The following is a 17,564-nucleotide window of genomic DNA, read 5'->3' as shown; positions in this document are numbered from 1 at the left end:
TAATTGCATTTTTACAGCTTACGAGGTCAAACAACCCATATTCGATGCTAAATTTGCGGCTTTGAGATCACATTCACCAGAAGTGGCATCTTGGATCGATAGGATACCACTACAAAAATGGACTCAGGCCTACGACGGGGGTAGTAGATTCGGACACATGACAACAAACTTGGCAGAATGTATGAATTCTGTTTTGAAAAGAGCTCGTTCATTACCAATTTGTGCTCTAATTAAGGCAACATTTGAAAGGACCGCAACATGGTTTGTTGAGAGAGGGGTTAAGGCAGACTCCATGTTACAAGCAGGCCACCAGTATCCCGAGGAAATCAATACTATTATTAGAAAAAATCAACAACATGCGAGAATGTGTCAAGTGCGTCGATACTCACGAGATAATAATAAATTTCAAGTTCAAGAGATGTTTTTTCCACATGATCACCGCCTACCAATGTCTTTTACAGTTAAATTAAATGATTGGTGGTGTGATTGTGATCATTTTCAAGCTGTTCGACTGCCTTGTCATCACGTAATAATTGTTTGCTCTTTCTCACATATAGACCTAACCACATACATCCACCCAGTTTATAGCCTCTACAACATCAACAAAGCATATGAAATACAGTTTCATCCGGTTAGGAATAAAGAATATTGGTCCATATACACCGGACCAAATTTTATTCCAGACCCAAACATGCGTCGTAGGGTAAGGGGAAGACCACCAACTAATAGAATCCATAATGAGATGGATGAACCAAATCCAAACAGACGAAGCAAATGTTCATATTGTAGAAATGAAGGACATCATAGGGGCAATTGTCCCTACCGTCAGTAATTTATTACTTTATCCAATTTTCATGTAACTTTTATTATATTATTTTCATTATGTAATTTTTATTATGTCATTTTTATTATGTATTGATTGCGAATTTTTATTATGTTATTTTTATTATGTGATGTATTTTTTAAATTAATTTATTATACTAATAAAAGAATGCCAACAAATTAAATATTCTATACAAAAAAAAATTAAGAAATGTAAATGATTGAAAAACTGAAAATTGAAAATTTATAAAACATAAAATAAAAATGCAACGAAAAAAAAATCAAAAACTAAAACCGGCCTCCTGTCGGACGACTTCAGCATGTTACATGCAGAAACCGGCCAGAGGCCGGACGACTTCATTTAAAATAAAAAAAAAAAAAAAAGGAAACCGGCCTCTGGGAGGACGACTTCAGCTTAATGTCGTCCTCCCGCCGGACGACACGACCCACTTTTGCAATATTATTTGAAACAGACCCCTTTTTACAAATACACCTCCAAACTGACCCCTTTTTACAAATTTCCCAATATATACACATATTCATGTTCTTCGAATACAGTTTCAGACTATAATCTCATTTGTTCACACAGTCTTAATAACATGTTACCACACAAACAAATATATATATATATATATATATATATATATATATATATATATATTTAAATATGTTTTTGGTCCCTTAAGTTTCATTGAAATTTAAAATTAATCCCTCCTTACAATTTTTGATCAATTTAGTCCTTCAAATCTTTAAAAATACGTAAAATTAGTCTTTTTAACCAGATTTTGTTAAGTTGATTTGACGTTTCAAACGCATTTCATGATTTTCATGATAGTATTTGAATTGTTTACGCTGTTTGACACATTTTCACTTTAATGTTAACTCAAATATTACCACAAAATGTGTTTAAAATGTCAAATAAACTTAGCAAAATTTGGTAAGAATGACTAAATCCACACATTTCTAAAGATGAAGGACTAAATTGGTATAAAGTTTCAAAGATAAACTAATTCCAAAATTCACTAAAACTTAAGGGACTAAAAAACATATTTAACCCATATATATATATATATATATATATATATATATATATATATATATAAGAGTAAATTATCAAAATGAAACAACTCTATTTTAAATTTATCATAATATATATTTACAAGTCATTCAATCCATCATTATTTTTTCAATTACAAGCATACTCATCGATATATTATACATCTATCTATACATTACATTATATCTATCAAGAAATATTTATTAATGTCTTCACTTCAAGATAAAACTTAACCTGTTTTAATACTTTAGGTATATATACAAACCTCAATTACATAGATCATTTAAAATATATTGATACTTAAAATTCAAAATAGGTATTTTGACAACACTATAAACTTTCTTTCGGCTTCTGACCACTTAATGTCTTATTTGTGTGACCTAGACTATTAGTAAAGTTAAAAATATTTGTTACACCATAATTATTTATTTAATACAAAAATTCAAATAATCATTCACAATCGTCCTCAAATTATAAGCTTACATTTACGTATGCATATATCATTTAAATACTTAGTCATAAAATTAGACAATTTCCACAAATTATTTACCTTTAAGCATTAAAGTAATTTCATCACAACATATTAAAACTTTGATATAAAAACCTATTTAAATAAAACATAAACCATTGATGCTTAATATAGTGGTGAAAAGATTGTTCATACAAAGATAAAAAATAAAAAAAAAATCATTATAATTTTTACAATAAATTTGGTCATAGTAAAAAGTATTGTACAATGGTTAAGAGATAGAATCGGAGTATCTCTCAAAGAGAATGTATTGTTTTATGATTAATGAGCATTGGATTGGAGTTATTTGGAAGATGGGTTTAGTAGTACTTAATGACAATAGAAGTTAAATTAAATTGTTATAATGATAATAATTTAAACTAAGAAATTGATAGAAAATTTGTTCTAGCAAAATAGTTTAAGTTTAAAGTTTTGGAGATAAAACTTTTAATTTCTATCACAAATGTTACAATTATTTTTTTTTACGTAAATAAGTTAGCTTATAGGATAATTACCAGCTGATAAGATAATTAGTAGCTAATAAATTAACTATTACATTATAAGTTTCTAACTTATAAATTTTGAACAGATAAAATAACTTATTGAATTATATATAGGGGTTTGATAAATTAGTTGGTAGTTAATGAAAAATGACATAAAAAAAATATAAGTAAATAAGTTTTAATATATAAATACAATTTCTGTTTCTAAATATAAATATATTATTATGTAATATAATTTTAGATTTTTTTAAATAATTAAATTCCTATTAAAAAAGTTTGTATTTTTATTTAATTTTTAAAAGTTGTATATGGTTTTTTGTTTGAACAAGTAATTTTATTTAAATGAATTCATATCATGAGTACTAATTAAATTTACCTTTTATTTATTTTTCAGAAATGTTATTTTATTTATTTCTTATTTAGGCTACGTTTACATTAAACATTTATTTGATACTTAATTTTGTAATGATAAATATTTTTAATTTTAAATACATAAAATAAAATAAAAATTTACCAAACAAATATTAAAAATAATATAATAATTAATTGTGTCTATAAGATTAAAATAGATAACAATCAAATGAAATTTAAAATAATAAAAAATGTATTCAAATATAAAATACTTATAGAAGAAAATTAAATACAGTACAAATGATCTGAAATAGCTTATATTTTATAAACAAAAAACTACCTACACAACTTTTGTATTGCTTAAACTAATCTATATAAGCTACTCCAATTAGTTAGTTTTTATCGAGGTTATTTGTCTCATCAAAACCCAATCAAAATAACTTTTAGATAGCAATTTTGCCAGTGTTGAAAATTTTATCATTGATGATTTGTTCCAATTAATTAATATAATTCAATCAACTACCACGATCAAACAGTGACAGTAAATTCATTCTTCAAGCTGTGAATAGGAAAAAAAAAACAATTAAATGTAAATGAAAGTGTCAAAATAATGCAACCATGATTGAATAAATAAACTGTGTATCACATTTCCTAGTGGGCTAAAGTTAAGTAAGAACAAACATTCTACGAGACAATATAATTTTCTGACCTCCACACTCTAACATGTTTGTCATAGAATGAGCAAGTAGCCACCAATGGTTTGGTTTTCCCACCAAAGTGATTTGCTTCACCTTTCTGCCAGTCTGCTCCATAAGCAAGAGAATCATGTTTGTTGTAAGTTTCCAACACTTCAGCACTGTCACCTTTAATGGCAACAATAGCAAAACCATTGTGCATACATGCAGCCAAGACCAAGCCTGGAATGAAGGGGTGCTGCTTAACCCTCCAAACTCCTCCCCCTAAGCTAATTGAAGAACTGTTAAGGGGTTTTGAGAGTGACCTTAAATCCCATACCCTCAGGAATTCATCATAGCTACCAGTCAACAAGATATTCGGGTCATGTGGACTCTTCTCAATGCAGGTAACACCCATTTTGTGGACCTTAGAGCTTTGAAATACCACATTGGGAGGTTTATCTCGCAAATCCCAGCAACTGAACTTGCAATCATCAGAGCCAGTGTATATCAAATTTGGTTGGTGAGTATCAAAGCAGGTTGTCCAGAGTTCAAAATCATGAGCCTTCCACTGTTCTTGTATTTCTAGCTTGGATTCAAGAACAGAAACAATAGAGACAGAGCCATCAGAAAGTCCTACTGTGATAGATGTGGCTGAAGGGTTCCAATCCAGGTACAAGCACATAGAGTTGCTGATTTTCTCATTAGTGATCTCCTTTAGATTAACTCCTGACATAGAATCAATAACAAATCTTTAGTACAAGGTAAGTGAGTAAAAGATGATAAGACATCTCTTTAGCAAAATACCAATTTAAAAATAACATAACTTGATGTCGTGGATGAGTACATGTACTAAACCTATATAATAAAAACAATAGCCGCTAACAAAAAAGTATATAAAGCAACTAAAACTGTTAGAATGTCAAATAATAGGTGTAAGTTGTAACAATAATTGCAGTTTTCATACTAACACATGAATCTTACATTCAGAAAGGCCATCAAAAAGAAATAGATTAAAATCCCAAAATAGCCATATATGGGAATCAGTCTTGTGGGATTTTTGACCGCATAAGAAATTGTTATCAAACTCTTAAGTCTCAACTCGTAAATTCCAACAGTTACACTTCTAAGTATAGGTAGCCAATTGACTGTTTGAACTCCTTTCTAGATTTAGATAGACTTGGAAAAAACTTGAGAATCAAGAGAATTGGTGAGTCTCGAAATAAAATGTACTTTTGACTCAATTGACCCACGATAACAATGTATTTATGCTTTCCCATGTGTTGCATAGGAAGTCCAGGTACATGCAATATTTGAGTAAGAACCAAAACAATCAAACTCTCACCATATTTTGTTTAGTGAAGCCAATTAGCATGATGTTTTGTTGCTATCAAGCTTAGTGTTATCAAGTTCGCATTCTTCTATAGTTATCGTGCCTAAGAACTCAGCATCCATTGTGAATTCAAGATCACAAGAATTCAGTGTTGTCAACCCATTGTGAAGAAGCAAATATGCTTGTGAAATAGAGGGCTTTGCATAAACAATAAGGACTAAGCTAGCTTTGGTATCGAAAACTTTCACACAAGCACCACTATATCATTCCAACATACCATGTAGCAAAACCTAAAACAACTAAACCTTCGAACATTTTGTTAGTAACATGGACGAATCTTCAGTTTTAGAGCCAAACAAATAATAATTCATCTTGAGTACATGCATCGTCTCCACTGTAACTTGTGATGAGATTTTTACCTAATATTTTAATATTACTTCTAAATATTTATATATTTGGTTAAATTTTAACCTATCCGTCAGTATGAACTTCAAGTTTGACAACTTTTTATTTCAATACAGTTTTTTAGTGTTACTAAGTTGACATGTTCATATCGAATACAATGCTTCATAGAAATGAATCAAGAACTAAATCCATACCTTCCACTCCATTAGAGCAACCTTCCAGCATTTTAATTCTCAAGTATCCATCAGCATCTGCTTGAGCTAGAAAAGGATTCAAACGCCCTCCAGGTGGGCTCCACTTTATGTCAAAAATTCCAGCAGTTTCCTCACTAAAAACCATGTCAAGGTGGCCTTTCTCCTCATCAACATTGAAAAGTGAAATGCTTCCATGTCGGTTGGGCTGACAACCTTCTTGTAATGTGTAAGTGGATACCGCTAAAACATTATGGTACAAATCATACGGACAAAACTCCACAGCATCAGCATTCCCCTTTAAATAACAATGTGCTACGTCCATGCTAGCCGAATGATTGCCTAGCTACCTTATCAGCAACTTTGAATAAGACAACCAAATTTAAACGTCACCATATTGATTTCACAATAACATAATTTACCATAGAAAACATATGTCAGAAGAACATAAAATAAATCAATCCAAAATAAAACATCCGACCAAAATTAAACGGAATGAAAGTTGCGGATGTTTAAAATGCACAATAAAGATTAGAAGTACAGATTTTCATGTTAACATTGTAGTTGATCAACTTGATCAATGATACCTTTTAGGGAACATCAAAGGAAGGGTCAAAGAAATAGAAAATCCTATCAAGGAACCATACCCTTACCCAACACAAAAGGGTTTCGTTCCCTCTTCTGCAAAATCCATGAAAAACTTCTACAGGTATTGGCATTATCTAGTGTGTGTGGACTTCACGATTCAATATACTGTTTTGGGCTAAGTATAATGATTATCACCGCAAACACAGATTTAGAGTCAATTACAATTTTTAGTTTAGTATAGAGTGAAGGGCGCAATAAATAAAAATAATACTAGAAAACTCAATATAAACAAATTTAGAAAAAAGGAAAAAAAATGGATTCAAATAAAAACATTGGCCCTGTCTCACCTTAACTCCCTTTAAGAAGATCACAGCTCAGTATATACGTATATACAAAGTGCATGGACTGCCTCAATCAACTCTATTTGCAACCATAAGCTAACATATAGTTCCCAAAGATATATTTCCAAAAGAGAGCGACGATGCTTCCAATCGTCGCTGCAGCAGCACGACGATTATGGCCGTACTGGAATCTGTTGGTAGGGTGGTCCTCAGTTCAATGCTACTCGTGTCGATGCTTCTGATCGCGGCTCCCACGCAGTTTCTGATCAGAGGTGCGGCCGCGACGTGGAGGTGCACGAGAAAGCTTCCATGGCATTTTGTATTGGAAATTTGGGGAAGAAGATGATGTATTCTGAAAAGGGAAAATCTTGGGCCGGTCCATTTCCTGCTTCGCACACCCCTATTTTACTATTCCACCGTAATTGGACAAAAATTTCAACTATCCGCCATAATCTTTAAGGTTGACTTGGATCTATGAAAAAGATAAACAACTATTTAAATTGTTTTAAAAAAAAACATAAAAATTTGACCCTGTCTTTTGAGAAATCGGGTAACATAGTCTTTATGAAAACAAACTATTTAAAAAAACCATAATTTAATTAATATTTTTTAAAAATTTAAATTTTAATATATATTTTTTAACCTTAATTTAATTAATATTTAAAAAAAATTTAATTTTAATATATATATATATATATTATTTATCAAGTGAATCCGAAATTTTACATAATAAATAATTATTATTAAGTAAATCCAAAACTAAATATAATGATTATATTTTTTAATTATTTAAAAAATTTAATTATCAAGTAAAATTAAGACTTAACATAATCAAAATTTATTTAGAAATATAGATTTAATTATCTGTAAGTACAAAATTTAACATGATAATCAAATTTTATTTAAAAATTTAGATTTAATTGTCAAGTAAACTTGAAACTTAACATATTAATCCAATTTTACTTGAGAGTTTAGATTTATCGAGTCTTAATATAATAATCAAATTTTATTTACAATATTTTAATTATGAAACAAATATGAGACTTAACATAGTAATTAATCATCTCCAACACAACAAAAATAACATAACCTATTAATCCAATTTTATTTAAAAGTTTAGATTTATCGAGTCTTAATATAATCAAATTTTATTTATAATATTTTAATTATAAAACCAATCTAATATGAGACTTAACATAATAATTAATCATCTCCAACACAACAAAAATAGTAATTTTGATTTAGAAGTGAGGAATGGATTTATAGATAAAAACATAAATCCCAAATAAAAAGATGAAGCAGCGGTGTGAATAGCAAAACAGGGATGCAAAGAGCATAAGCATCTAATTAATAAGGCAGGAGTGTAAGTATTGAAATGAGAGGTGCAAACAGCAAATCAGGTAAAGGGCAAAGCATAAATATAGGGTGCGCTAAGTAATTTGAGTGTAGTCCAAATTATTAGCACACGAGGGTATGGAGGGTTAAAATGGGGTACAGAAAGAAAATTGAAATCAGCCAAGCTTATACCCAATTCCTTTTCTAACTTCTTCCATCTGCGCATACCATCCACACAAATCCTAGCACAGGTGTTAACCACCACCAAGCCGTTCCGATAGACTCACCGGCAACCTCGCCGGCGTCCGCCATGTCCAAGCCACCTTCATTTTCAGACCCAAACTGAAAATCGTAATGCTTCACAGCCACTCTCGTTTCTGAATCAGAATTTTTTCACATCGCCACCAGTTTTCGTCATCACTGCAATCTGTGAATACACCGCCATCGAACCTTCTCCGTCATCTCCGGCCACCTTCGCAACGCCTTTAATGAGCACAATTGACGAGCATCACAGCCGTAGTGATTCCAAGACTACCGTCATTTACCATCACGATACCGCGAACCTCGGTTCGGTCAACTCCGATGAGGCATCTGATCGAAACTGGCGCCGATGAAGACGCTTCCGAGCAAGTCAAATCCGCTGCCGCGATCACTTTGGCACCATCAGAATCTCGAAATCGAAATGCACCCCAGTGTTCTCGTCTCTAACCCTAACTTCAAACTTCAAAAAATTGAAGTGTGCGACCTCCAACGGCCGATAACACCACTGTTACATTGTTCTTTGCTTCCATCTTTTTTAGATAATCCTATTGAATTTGAGTGTGTTTTCCAGCAATGGAGGTTTATTTTCATTTTACAGATATTCAAAACTATAATTTCATTGGTTTACTATCATCTTTCGCATAGGAAGTGAATTGTTATCAATTAATTCTACATTTGCTATTTTTTTTACTCTAATCTCTCTGTTATGTGTTCTATTCTACTCTGTGATATGTGATTTTTGTATTAAGATATAAATTGAAGCAAATAACAAATCCACCAAAGAAACGATCAATTCGAACAATGATTCAAAATAAAATTTAATAGAAACCATAGAGTAAGAAGAATGAACACCTCCGTTGCCGTGATTTCTTTTCTTTGCTATTCAAATCTTCTTTCTTCTCTCTGATCCTTCAAACCCAATTCACTCTTCATCCGTCTCTCTCCCCCTCCTCCTCCTTCTCCTTCTTCAATTTATTTCTTAATTCTGTTTTTACAGTGTTTCCAGGTGAATGAAACGTTGGTTGAATCTGCTAAGTTAGTTGTGCCTGTGAGGGAGGAGTGTGTGAATTCAATGAATCTGAGTGCATGAGTGAGGGAGGTGAAAAGTTACCTGAGTGTGTGTGCGTGAGTGGTGTGGGAGGTTAGTTTGTTAATGGGCCTGGTGTGTGTGGTTAATGTGGGCGTGTAAAAGGAGAACAAGGGAGTGTGAAAATGAAAGAGATATTGGATTGCTAAAAAATGTGGTAAGAATAAAAGCAAGAGGAAGCAATTAGAAATAATTGGGTTATTATTATTATTTATTTAATTTATTTTAATAAAAGTTGGGTTCAAAATGATTTTTTTTAATTATTTTTAATTTTGTTATAAATTTTTAATTTTATCTTACAAACATTATTTAACCCTTTATTAATTTTTTATTTATTCATTATTATTATTATTTTGTTATTATTTTATTTATTATTATTATTTTATATGTATTATTTTGAAACTAAATTTTTTATAATTTTATTCATTCAAATAATCTATCCTACATTCTACTTTTTTGTTTTATTTCCTTTTCATATTTCATTTTTCTCCCTAAGAAAATGTTAGGATAACATTTATTTTATTAAACTAAATGTTAGCATAATAAATCAATTATGACTAAAACCTAATGTTGTAATCGGGATCACGACAGGACAACGAATCAAAAAAAGAAAACGAGTTTGAAAAGAGATTTGAAATCGCCACTATAGTTATTCTGGAAAATCATAAAGACAAGACAAGTATGCGAAAAACTAAATTTTGGATCTGGGAATAGGTTACGTGTAGGGAAGACGCTCACTCGAGAACGGTATCTTTAATTAAAAATACAAAATTGATGTGATTTTCAAAATATTAATTTTCCCCAAAAATAATAAGACAAAAACACTAAAAAAAATAATTTTTTTTTTTAATTTCTTTAACTCGACAAGGATGTACTATGTTTAGGGCACGACAGGAACCCTAATCTCCTTTCTTCTCAAAGCAGGAAACGAGATTTCTTTTTCTCCTCTCGCGCCTGGAACCAAATCCATCATCAAGCATCATCAATGCTTCACCTACTCCGGCAGGCCAGAGATGCCGGTGGTGACGGCGACCATCACCAAAAATTTCACCGGCGATCACGCGTCTCTTTCTTCCTTCGTGCGCGAGACCCTTTCTCCATTGCCTCGAGCCACCACGATTCCAGGAGCAGATGCCGCCGCCGCAAGTCCCACGGCCGGCGAGACACGCCGCCGTCGACACCAGCCACCAACGGAAGCATCGTCGGCGAGAACCCAACTCCGCGAATCGTCTCCTTTCTCGTTTCTCTCCCGCGCGCGAGATAGGCCGGATCCCGGAGCTCCGCCGTCGCACACCATGCCGCTCCAGTCTCATGTTCGTCAGCTCCGACCGCCGCGACCTGGACTGCCGCCACGACGCCATTGCCGCTCGCAAAGAGTACTGACCGAGATGCCAGCTGCTGTCACGTTTCTCTGTTCAAAGCTCCGACCCGCCGGCGGCGATATCTTCCCTCCCTCCCGTGGTTTCTCTGTTTCCGATTGGAGGTATGTGGTCGGAAAGGCGCTAGAGTTTGGTGTTGGAGTGGAAGGAGGGTCCCGATTCGGCGTGAATGGAGATTGCAGGGATGTGAATCTGCTGTTGAGCGTGTGGGTTTTGGTTTTTGGGTTTCTGCTCTCTCTGGCTTTTGTGGTTGGGGTGTTATGGTGATTTTGGGTGTTTTGCTGTATATGGCTCGAGGATGATGAATGATGCGGGTAGAAAGGTGGATTTGGAGTGTTGTACTGTTTGGTTTGGTGTGTCTGCAGGTTCGAATGAATCGGAGGCTAGTGTGGGCGTATGAATCAGATGGTGATGAAAAAAAAAAAACGAGGAAGAAAAGTTTGGTGTTTGGAGGAATGGAGGGAAACCGTGGCTGTGGGGTTCGGTTGGGGCTTGGACGGTGACAGGAATGTAGTGCTCATACAGTTAAACACAACACAGACAAACAAATATGGTAAACACAACACAGACAACATTCATTCAAGGACTATCAGATAGTCTTGCATTGATCCAAACATCCAAGAATATTGATGCTTACCTCTTGCAGTCTCTTTCTGTTTGTACTGCTCGTTGTTCCTCTTTTGTTGCTTGTTGATTCTGTTATCCTTTTCCTTTTTTTGTGAAACTGTATCTTTAAATTTTGTTTTTTCCCGGTTAGCTTATGTGTCTCTCGCTCTCTCTCTTTTTCTGCTGAGAACCCTCCTTTTGTTCATGGTCCGGTAAAAGGGTGGGAAGTGGCGGTTGCTTCTCCTTGCCCAATGTGCAGAGTCTTCCATCAATGCATTTAATTTTCTTTTTTGTGTATGAGTAGCAGCAGACGTTCCAGGAGGGTATCAATTAAGGAAAGTATTAGGCAACTCAGGCAGCACGCCACAGCAACTCATGGCAACAGAAAATTAAATGCTTTGCACCGTTTCTCTTTACTTTTCTTTTTTTCTTTTTTTTTTTCAAAACTGTTTTTTTTTTTTCACCCTTTTTAGTCCGTTTTTTTTAAATAAAAAAAGTAAGAAGACAAAAAAAATATATAAAAATATAAAAAAATAAAATAAAATAAATATGAATAAAATTAAAAACAAAGAAAAGAGAAATAAAAGATAAAGAGACATGAAAAACAAAATAAACTAAGATAAGAAATAAAAATAATAATAATAATAATAAGATAATAAAATAAAAAAGGAAAATATAATCTGAACGAAATTGGGTGTTGACACTTAATTTTATTTTTAATCTCTATACATATTCATGTTCATATAATCTCAGCATTCCCAATACTAGACGTGATATAATTTTGTTTTTTATTAGGAATAAAAAATACCCACCTATAATTTATAGACTACAAATAAAAATAAAAATAATATTATTATTATTATACTAAAATCAATACTATAAAATATTTTATCCACAAATCTAATACTATTATAATTGTGAACTAACAAATGAAAAGTTCTTTAATTAAATAATATTTCTAATTTACTTCTATTCAATTTTTTTTACAACAGGAAATAATGGATACGTGACAATCTCTCAGAGTTTTGAACATTAAAAATTAAATAAAAAACCAAACACTCTATTACTATTCCATTCTGACACTACGTTTTCCACACACAATTCCTCTTTATCAGCCTCTTTTAAATCTCTTCAGCTTCTACTCTCTTTCAAACTACTCTTTCTTTCTCAAATTGTTTCAGCTTCTTTTCTCTCTTTCTCTCAAACATCTTCGTCTTCTTCTCTCTTTTTCTCAAACCTCTTCAACTTCTTTGTTGACCAAATGTGTTTGATCGAGGTTTTTGTCTCAGATCTACTATTGTACGATTTATTCTTCTCAAATCTACTTTTGTTTTGGTTGATTTTTTCCTCTAATATTCTTGAGCACCTTCACGAGACTTAAAAAAAGGTAATTGCTTCTCATTTTATTGTTCTTCTACCATCTTCTCAGATCTACTTTTCTTTTGGTACGACATGTGTTGCATTTAGGTTTTTTTCTCAGATCTATTTCTCTTTTGAATGATTTCTTTGGTCTCAGATTTGCTTTTCGATGTATATTGTTCGATTTATTTTTTCTTCTCATATCTACCTTTCTTTTGGTTGATGTTTTATTCTGAGAGTCTTGAGCAACTTGAAGGTAACAAGAATTCTGTTTTTTTTTTTCGTTCTTCATCTATCTTCTCATATCTACTTTGTTTTCTATTATTTTTGTTTTTCATGATAATTTTTCTCTAAGATCTACTTATTTTTGTTCGGTGTATTTTTTTTCATATTTTGTTTTCTTTGTTGACGAAATGTGTTGGATCAAGGTTTTTTTCTCAAATCTACTTTTGTTTTGGTTGATTTTTTCCCCTGATATTCTTCAACACCTTCACGAGACTTTAAAAAAGGTAACCACTTCTTATTTTGTTGTTCTTCTACCATCTTCTCAGATATACTTTTCTTTTGGTACGAGATGTGTTGGATTTAGGTTTTTTTCTCAAATCTATTTCTGTTTTGAATGATTTCTTTGCTTTCAGATTTGATTTTCGATGTATATTGTTCGATTTATTTTTTCTTCTCAGATCTAGCTTTCTTTTGGTTGATGTTTTGCTCTGAGAGCTTTAAGTAACTTGACGAATATAATAAAGGTAACAAGAATTATGTTTTTTTTTCGTTCTTCATCCATCTTCTCAAATCTACTTTCTTTTCTATAATTTTTGTTTTTCATGGTACTTTTTCTCTAAGATCTACTAATTTTTGTTCGATTTATTTTTTCATATTTTGTTTTCTTTGTTGACGAAATGTGTTGGATTGAGGTTTTTTTTCTCATATCTACTTTTGTTTTGGTTGATTTTTTTCTTCTAACATTCTTGAGCACCTTCACGAGACTTAAAAAAAGGTAACCGCTTCTCATTTTATTGTTCTTCTACCATCTTCTCAGATCTACTTTTCTTTTGGTACGAGATGTGTTGCATTTAGGTTTTTTTCTCAGAGTTATTTCTCTTTTGAATGATTTCTTTGCTCTCAGATTTGCTTTTCGATGTATATTGTTCGATTTATTTTTTCTTCTCATATCTATCTTTCTGTTGGTTGATGTTTTGCTCTAAGAGCTTTGAGCAACTTGACGAATTGAAAAAAGGTAACAAGAATTCTGTTTTTTTTTCGTTCTTCATCCATCTTCTCAAATCTACTTTCTTTTCTATAATTTTTATTTTTCATGGTACTTTTTCTCTAATATCTACTAATTTTTGTTCGATTTATTTTTTCATATTTTGTTTTCTTTGTTGACGAAATGTGTTGGATTGAGGTTTTTTTTCTCATATCTACTTTTGTTTTGGTTGATTTTTTCCTCTAATATTCTTGAGCACCTTCACGAGACTTAAAAAAAGGTAACCGCTTCTCATTTTATTGTTCTTCTATCATTTTCTCAGATCTACTTTTCTTTTGGTACGAGATGTGTTGGATTTAGGTTTTTTTTCTCAAATCTATTTCTGTTTTGAATGATTTCTTTGCTTTCAGATTTGTTTTTCGATGTATATTGTTCGATTTATTTTTTCTTCTCAGATCTACCTTTCTTTTGGTTGATGTTTTGCTCTGAGAGCTTTGAGCTACTTTACGAATATAATAAAGGTAACAAGAATTATGTTTTTTTTTTTCGTTCTTCATCCATCTTCTCAAATCTACTTTGTTTTCTATTATTTTTTTTGTTTTTCATGGTACTTTTTCTCTCAGATCTACTAATTTTTGTTTGATTTATTTTTTCATATTTTGTTTTCTTTGTTGACGAAATGTGTTGGATTGAGGTTTTTTTTCTCATATCTACTTTTGTTTTGGTTGATTTTTTCCTCTAATATTCATCAGCACCTTCACAAGACTTAAAAAAAGGTAACCGCTTTTCATTTTATTGTTCTTCTACCATCTTCTCATATCTACTTTTCTTTTGGTGCGAGATGTGTTGCATTTAGGTTTTTTTCTCAGATCTATTTCTCTTTTGAATGATTTCTTTGCTCTCAGATTTGCTTTCCGATGTATAGTGTTTGATTTATTTTTTCTTCTCATATCTAACTTTCTTTTGGTTGATGTTTTTGCTCTGAGAGGCTTGAGCAACTTGAAGGTAACAAGAATTCTGTATTTGTTTTCGTTCTTCATCTATCTTCTAAGATCTACTTTTTTTTCTATTACTTTTGTTTTTCATGGTAATTTTTCTCTAAGATCTACTTATTTTTATTCGGTGTATTTTTTCATATTTTGTTTTCTTTGTTGACGAAATGTGTTGGATCCAGGTTTTTTTCTCAGATCTACTTTTGTTTTGGTTGATTTTTTCCTCTGATATTCTTCAACACCTTCACGAGACTTAAAGAAAAGGTAACCACTTCTCATTTTGTTGTTCTTCTACCATCTTCTCAGATATACTTTTCTTTTGGTACGAGATGTGTTGGATTTAGGTTTTTTTCTCAAATCTATTTCTCTTTTGAATGGTTTCTTTGCTCTCAAATTTGTTTTATTGTTCAATTTTTTTTCTTCTCAGATCTACATTTTTTTGGTTGATGTTTTGCTCTGAAAGCCTTGAGCAACTTTACGAATAGAAAAAAGGTAACAAGAATTATGTTTTTTTTGTTCGTTCTTCATCTATCTTCTCAGATCTACTTTGTTTTCTATTATTTTTGTTTTTCGTGGTACTTTTTCTCTAAAATCTACTTATTTTTGTTCGATTTATTTTTTCATATTTTGTTTTCTTTGTTGACGAAATGTGTTGGATTGAGGTTTTTTTTCTCAGATCTACTTTTGTTTTGGTTGATTTTTTCCTCTAATATTCTTAAGCACCTTCACGAGACTTAAAAAAAAAGGTAACTACTTCTCATTTTGTTGTTCTTCTACCATCTTCTCATATATACTTTTCTTTTGGTACGAGATGTGTTGGATTTAAGTTTTTCTCTCAGATCTATTTCTTTTTTTGAATGGTTTCTTTGCTCTCAGATTTCCTCTTCCATGTATATTGTTCGATGGTATCTATTTTTTTTTTCATTTTTTTTTCCTTGTCCTATCAAATTTTCGATTTTTACACTTAGTTGTTACTCCTTTCTGACTGAACAAACTCATGCTATTTTTTTTAAATTTCATTTTTGTTTAGATATATGAAGTGGACAGATCAAAGATTTAAGAGGTCTTGAAGATCAAAGGCAATAAGGTATTTTTTTATGATTTTTTTATTCATTGGGTTAAAGTTTTGGTTTTTATTGATTTAGGTCAATAGTTCTTTAACTTAGCATTTCCAGGGATATTTTTTCTTTTTTTTTTTCATCTTCTTCCGGTTCTTTGATTTTTGATTCTTTTTTTTTAACATCATATTGGTGCAAAGCTCATTATTGAAGAGTAAAGTGCATAAACTATGATTTTTTTGCTCCACTTTCTCGTTCTCTAATGGTATATGGTGGTTTATTTATTTTACGATGGTATATGTTTTATTTTTTTTGTTTTCATCATCTTCTGATGTTTTTTGATTTTGTAATTTTTTGTTGTTGTGTGTTTATGTCTCCTTAAAGTGTATTCTCATCTTTTGAATAAATTGAAAGGAAAGAAAGCGTAAAGAGAGTAAAATGAATAATAATACATTGTGAATTTAAGGAGTTTTATTTGTTTTTCCTTTTCTTAAAACTCCAGACTATTTACATTCAAACACAATTATAGCGAGATTTAACCATTGCCATTTTCTACAACAATCAATTCAACACGCTGAATCACTCCAACTTGGTAAGCTTTAGTAACTACAATTTCAGAAAAGGGCCAACTATTAATATTGCTTTATTCTTACTTAATATTTATATATATATATATATATATATATATATATATATATATATATCCCAATCGCTATGATGAAGTGTTTTTTATATCCCAATTGTAATTTTATATGAGTGGATCTTAATTATTGCAAATGAATATGAGTAGAAATGCATATGGTGTCGTGATAAAGTAATTGTGACTTAGGAATTGATACTGACAGTCTAATGGTAAGTATGTGTAATGATATCTTTAGTTTGACTACATTTTTTATATCCAAAGTGTAGTTTGCTAATTTGATCTTATTTATTGCATATAAGTTTGAGTGGCACTGCAGACCACAATCTTGATATTGAGTTATATTCCACATCTTGAAAACATGAAAACAATTATCACCAGACAATAGCTTTGACAATAGCTTTGAATGGGATGATTTCGAAGATATCCCTTAACATCAAAGACACACAAAAATATTAAAAAGGAGAAGTTGTAAACTTTGTACAATTTATTTTTTGGATACTTAATAATTGTCTTTTTTATATTTGAGTGTTTTTTTTTGTAGTATCCCAAACTTGCAGACTTTAAGTTTGTTGATTTGTAAATATGATATGACATATATTGATTTATATATACACTTTACAAGATTCTACTTTTTCTTTATGTAGCATATATGATATGACATATGTAGCATTAATTATGAAAAAATTAATAATTTTCTTTTGTGTGTCTCAACACAATGTCAAGTATGTACAAAACCTCTCATTTTATATTTTGAAGATGTTATATGAATATATCATAATTAATTTATTGTATTAAAAATAATCAAAGAATAAAGACTTTGATAACAAAATAAATAACTAATAAAAATAAAGTTTGAAAGAA

The 17,564-nt window shown here is 31.2% G+C and overlaps 1 protein-coding gene across 2 annotated transcripts; it reads right to left on the bottom strand.

Annotated features, from left to right (window-relative positions):
- Positions 1–3,831: 3,831 nt before the first annotated feature.
- Positions 3,832–9,516, bottom strand: LOC114169196 (Transducin/WD40 repeat-like superfamily protein). Of its 2 annotated transcripts, none has more exons than XM_028054233.2 (3): positions 9,222–9,516; positions 5,848–6,205; positions 3,832–4,644 (listed from the first exon to the last, which is right to left on the bottom strand). In XM_028054233.2, the coding sequence occupies exons 2-3, from the start codon at positions 6,167–6,169 to the stop codon at positions 3,926–3,928; spliced, it is 1,041 nt and encodes a 346-aa protein (XP_027910034.2). In that variant the 5' UTR covers positions 6,170–6,205; positions 9,222–9,516; the 3' UTR covers positions 3,832–3,925. The 2 variants fall into 2 exon arrangements, with proteins under 2 accessions (XP_027910034.2, XP_027910033.2); XM_028054232.2 differs by lacking the exon at positions 9,222–9,516 and adding an exon at positions 6,780–7,232.
- Positions 9,517–17,564: the final 8,048 nt, after the last annotated feature.

The sequence above is a fragment of the Vigna unguiculata genome, chromosome 11 (genome assembly GCF_037176805.1).
Source record: "Vigna unguiculata cultivar grain cowpea cultivar isolate G323 ecotype 2 chromosome 11, ASM3717680v1, whole genome shotgun sequence".
NCBI lineage: Eukaryota > Viridiplantae > Streptophyta > Magnoliopsida > Fabales > Fabaceae > Vigna > Vigna unguiculata.
This window is presented reverse-complemented; position numbering and strand designations above follow the sequence as displayed.

What these genes read in the sequence shown, in the direction of transcription:
- LOC114169196 (XM_028054233.2), bottom strand. Translation starts at nt 6,169, where the DNA reads ATGGACGTAGCACATTGTTATTTAAAGGGGAATGCTGATGCTGTGGAG. An exon ending in TTGCTCTAATGGAGTGGAAG is followed by an intron (nt 4,645 to 5,847) that starts GTATGGATTTAG and finishes ATTCTATGTCAG; the next exon opens with GAGTTAATCTAAAGGAGATC.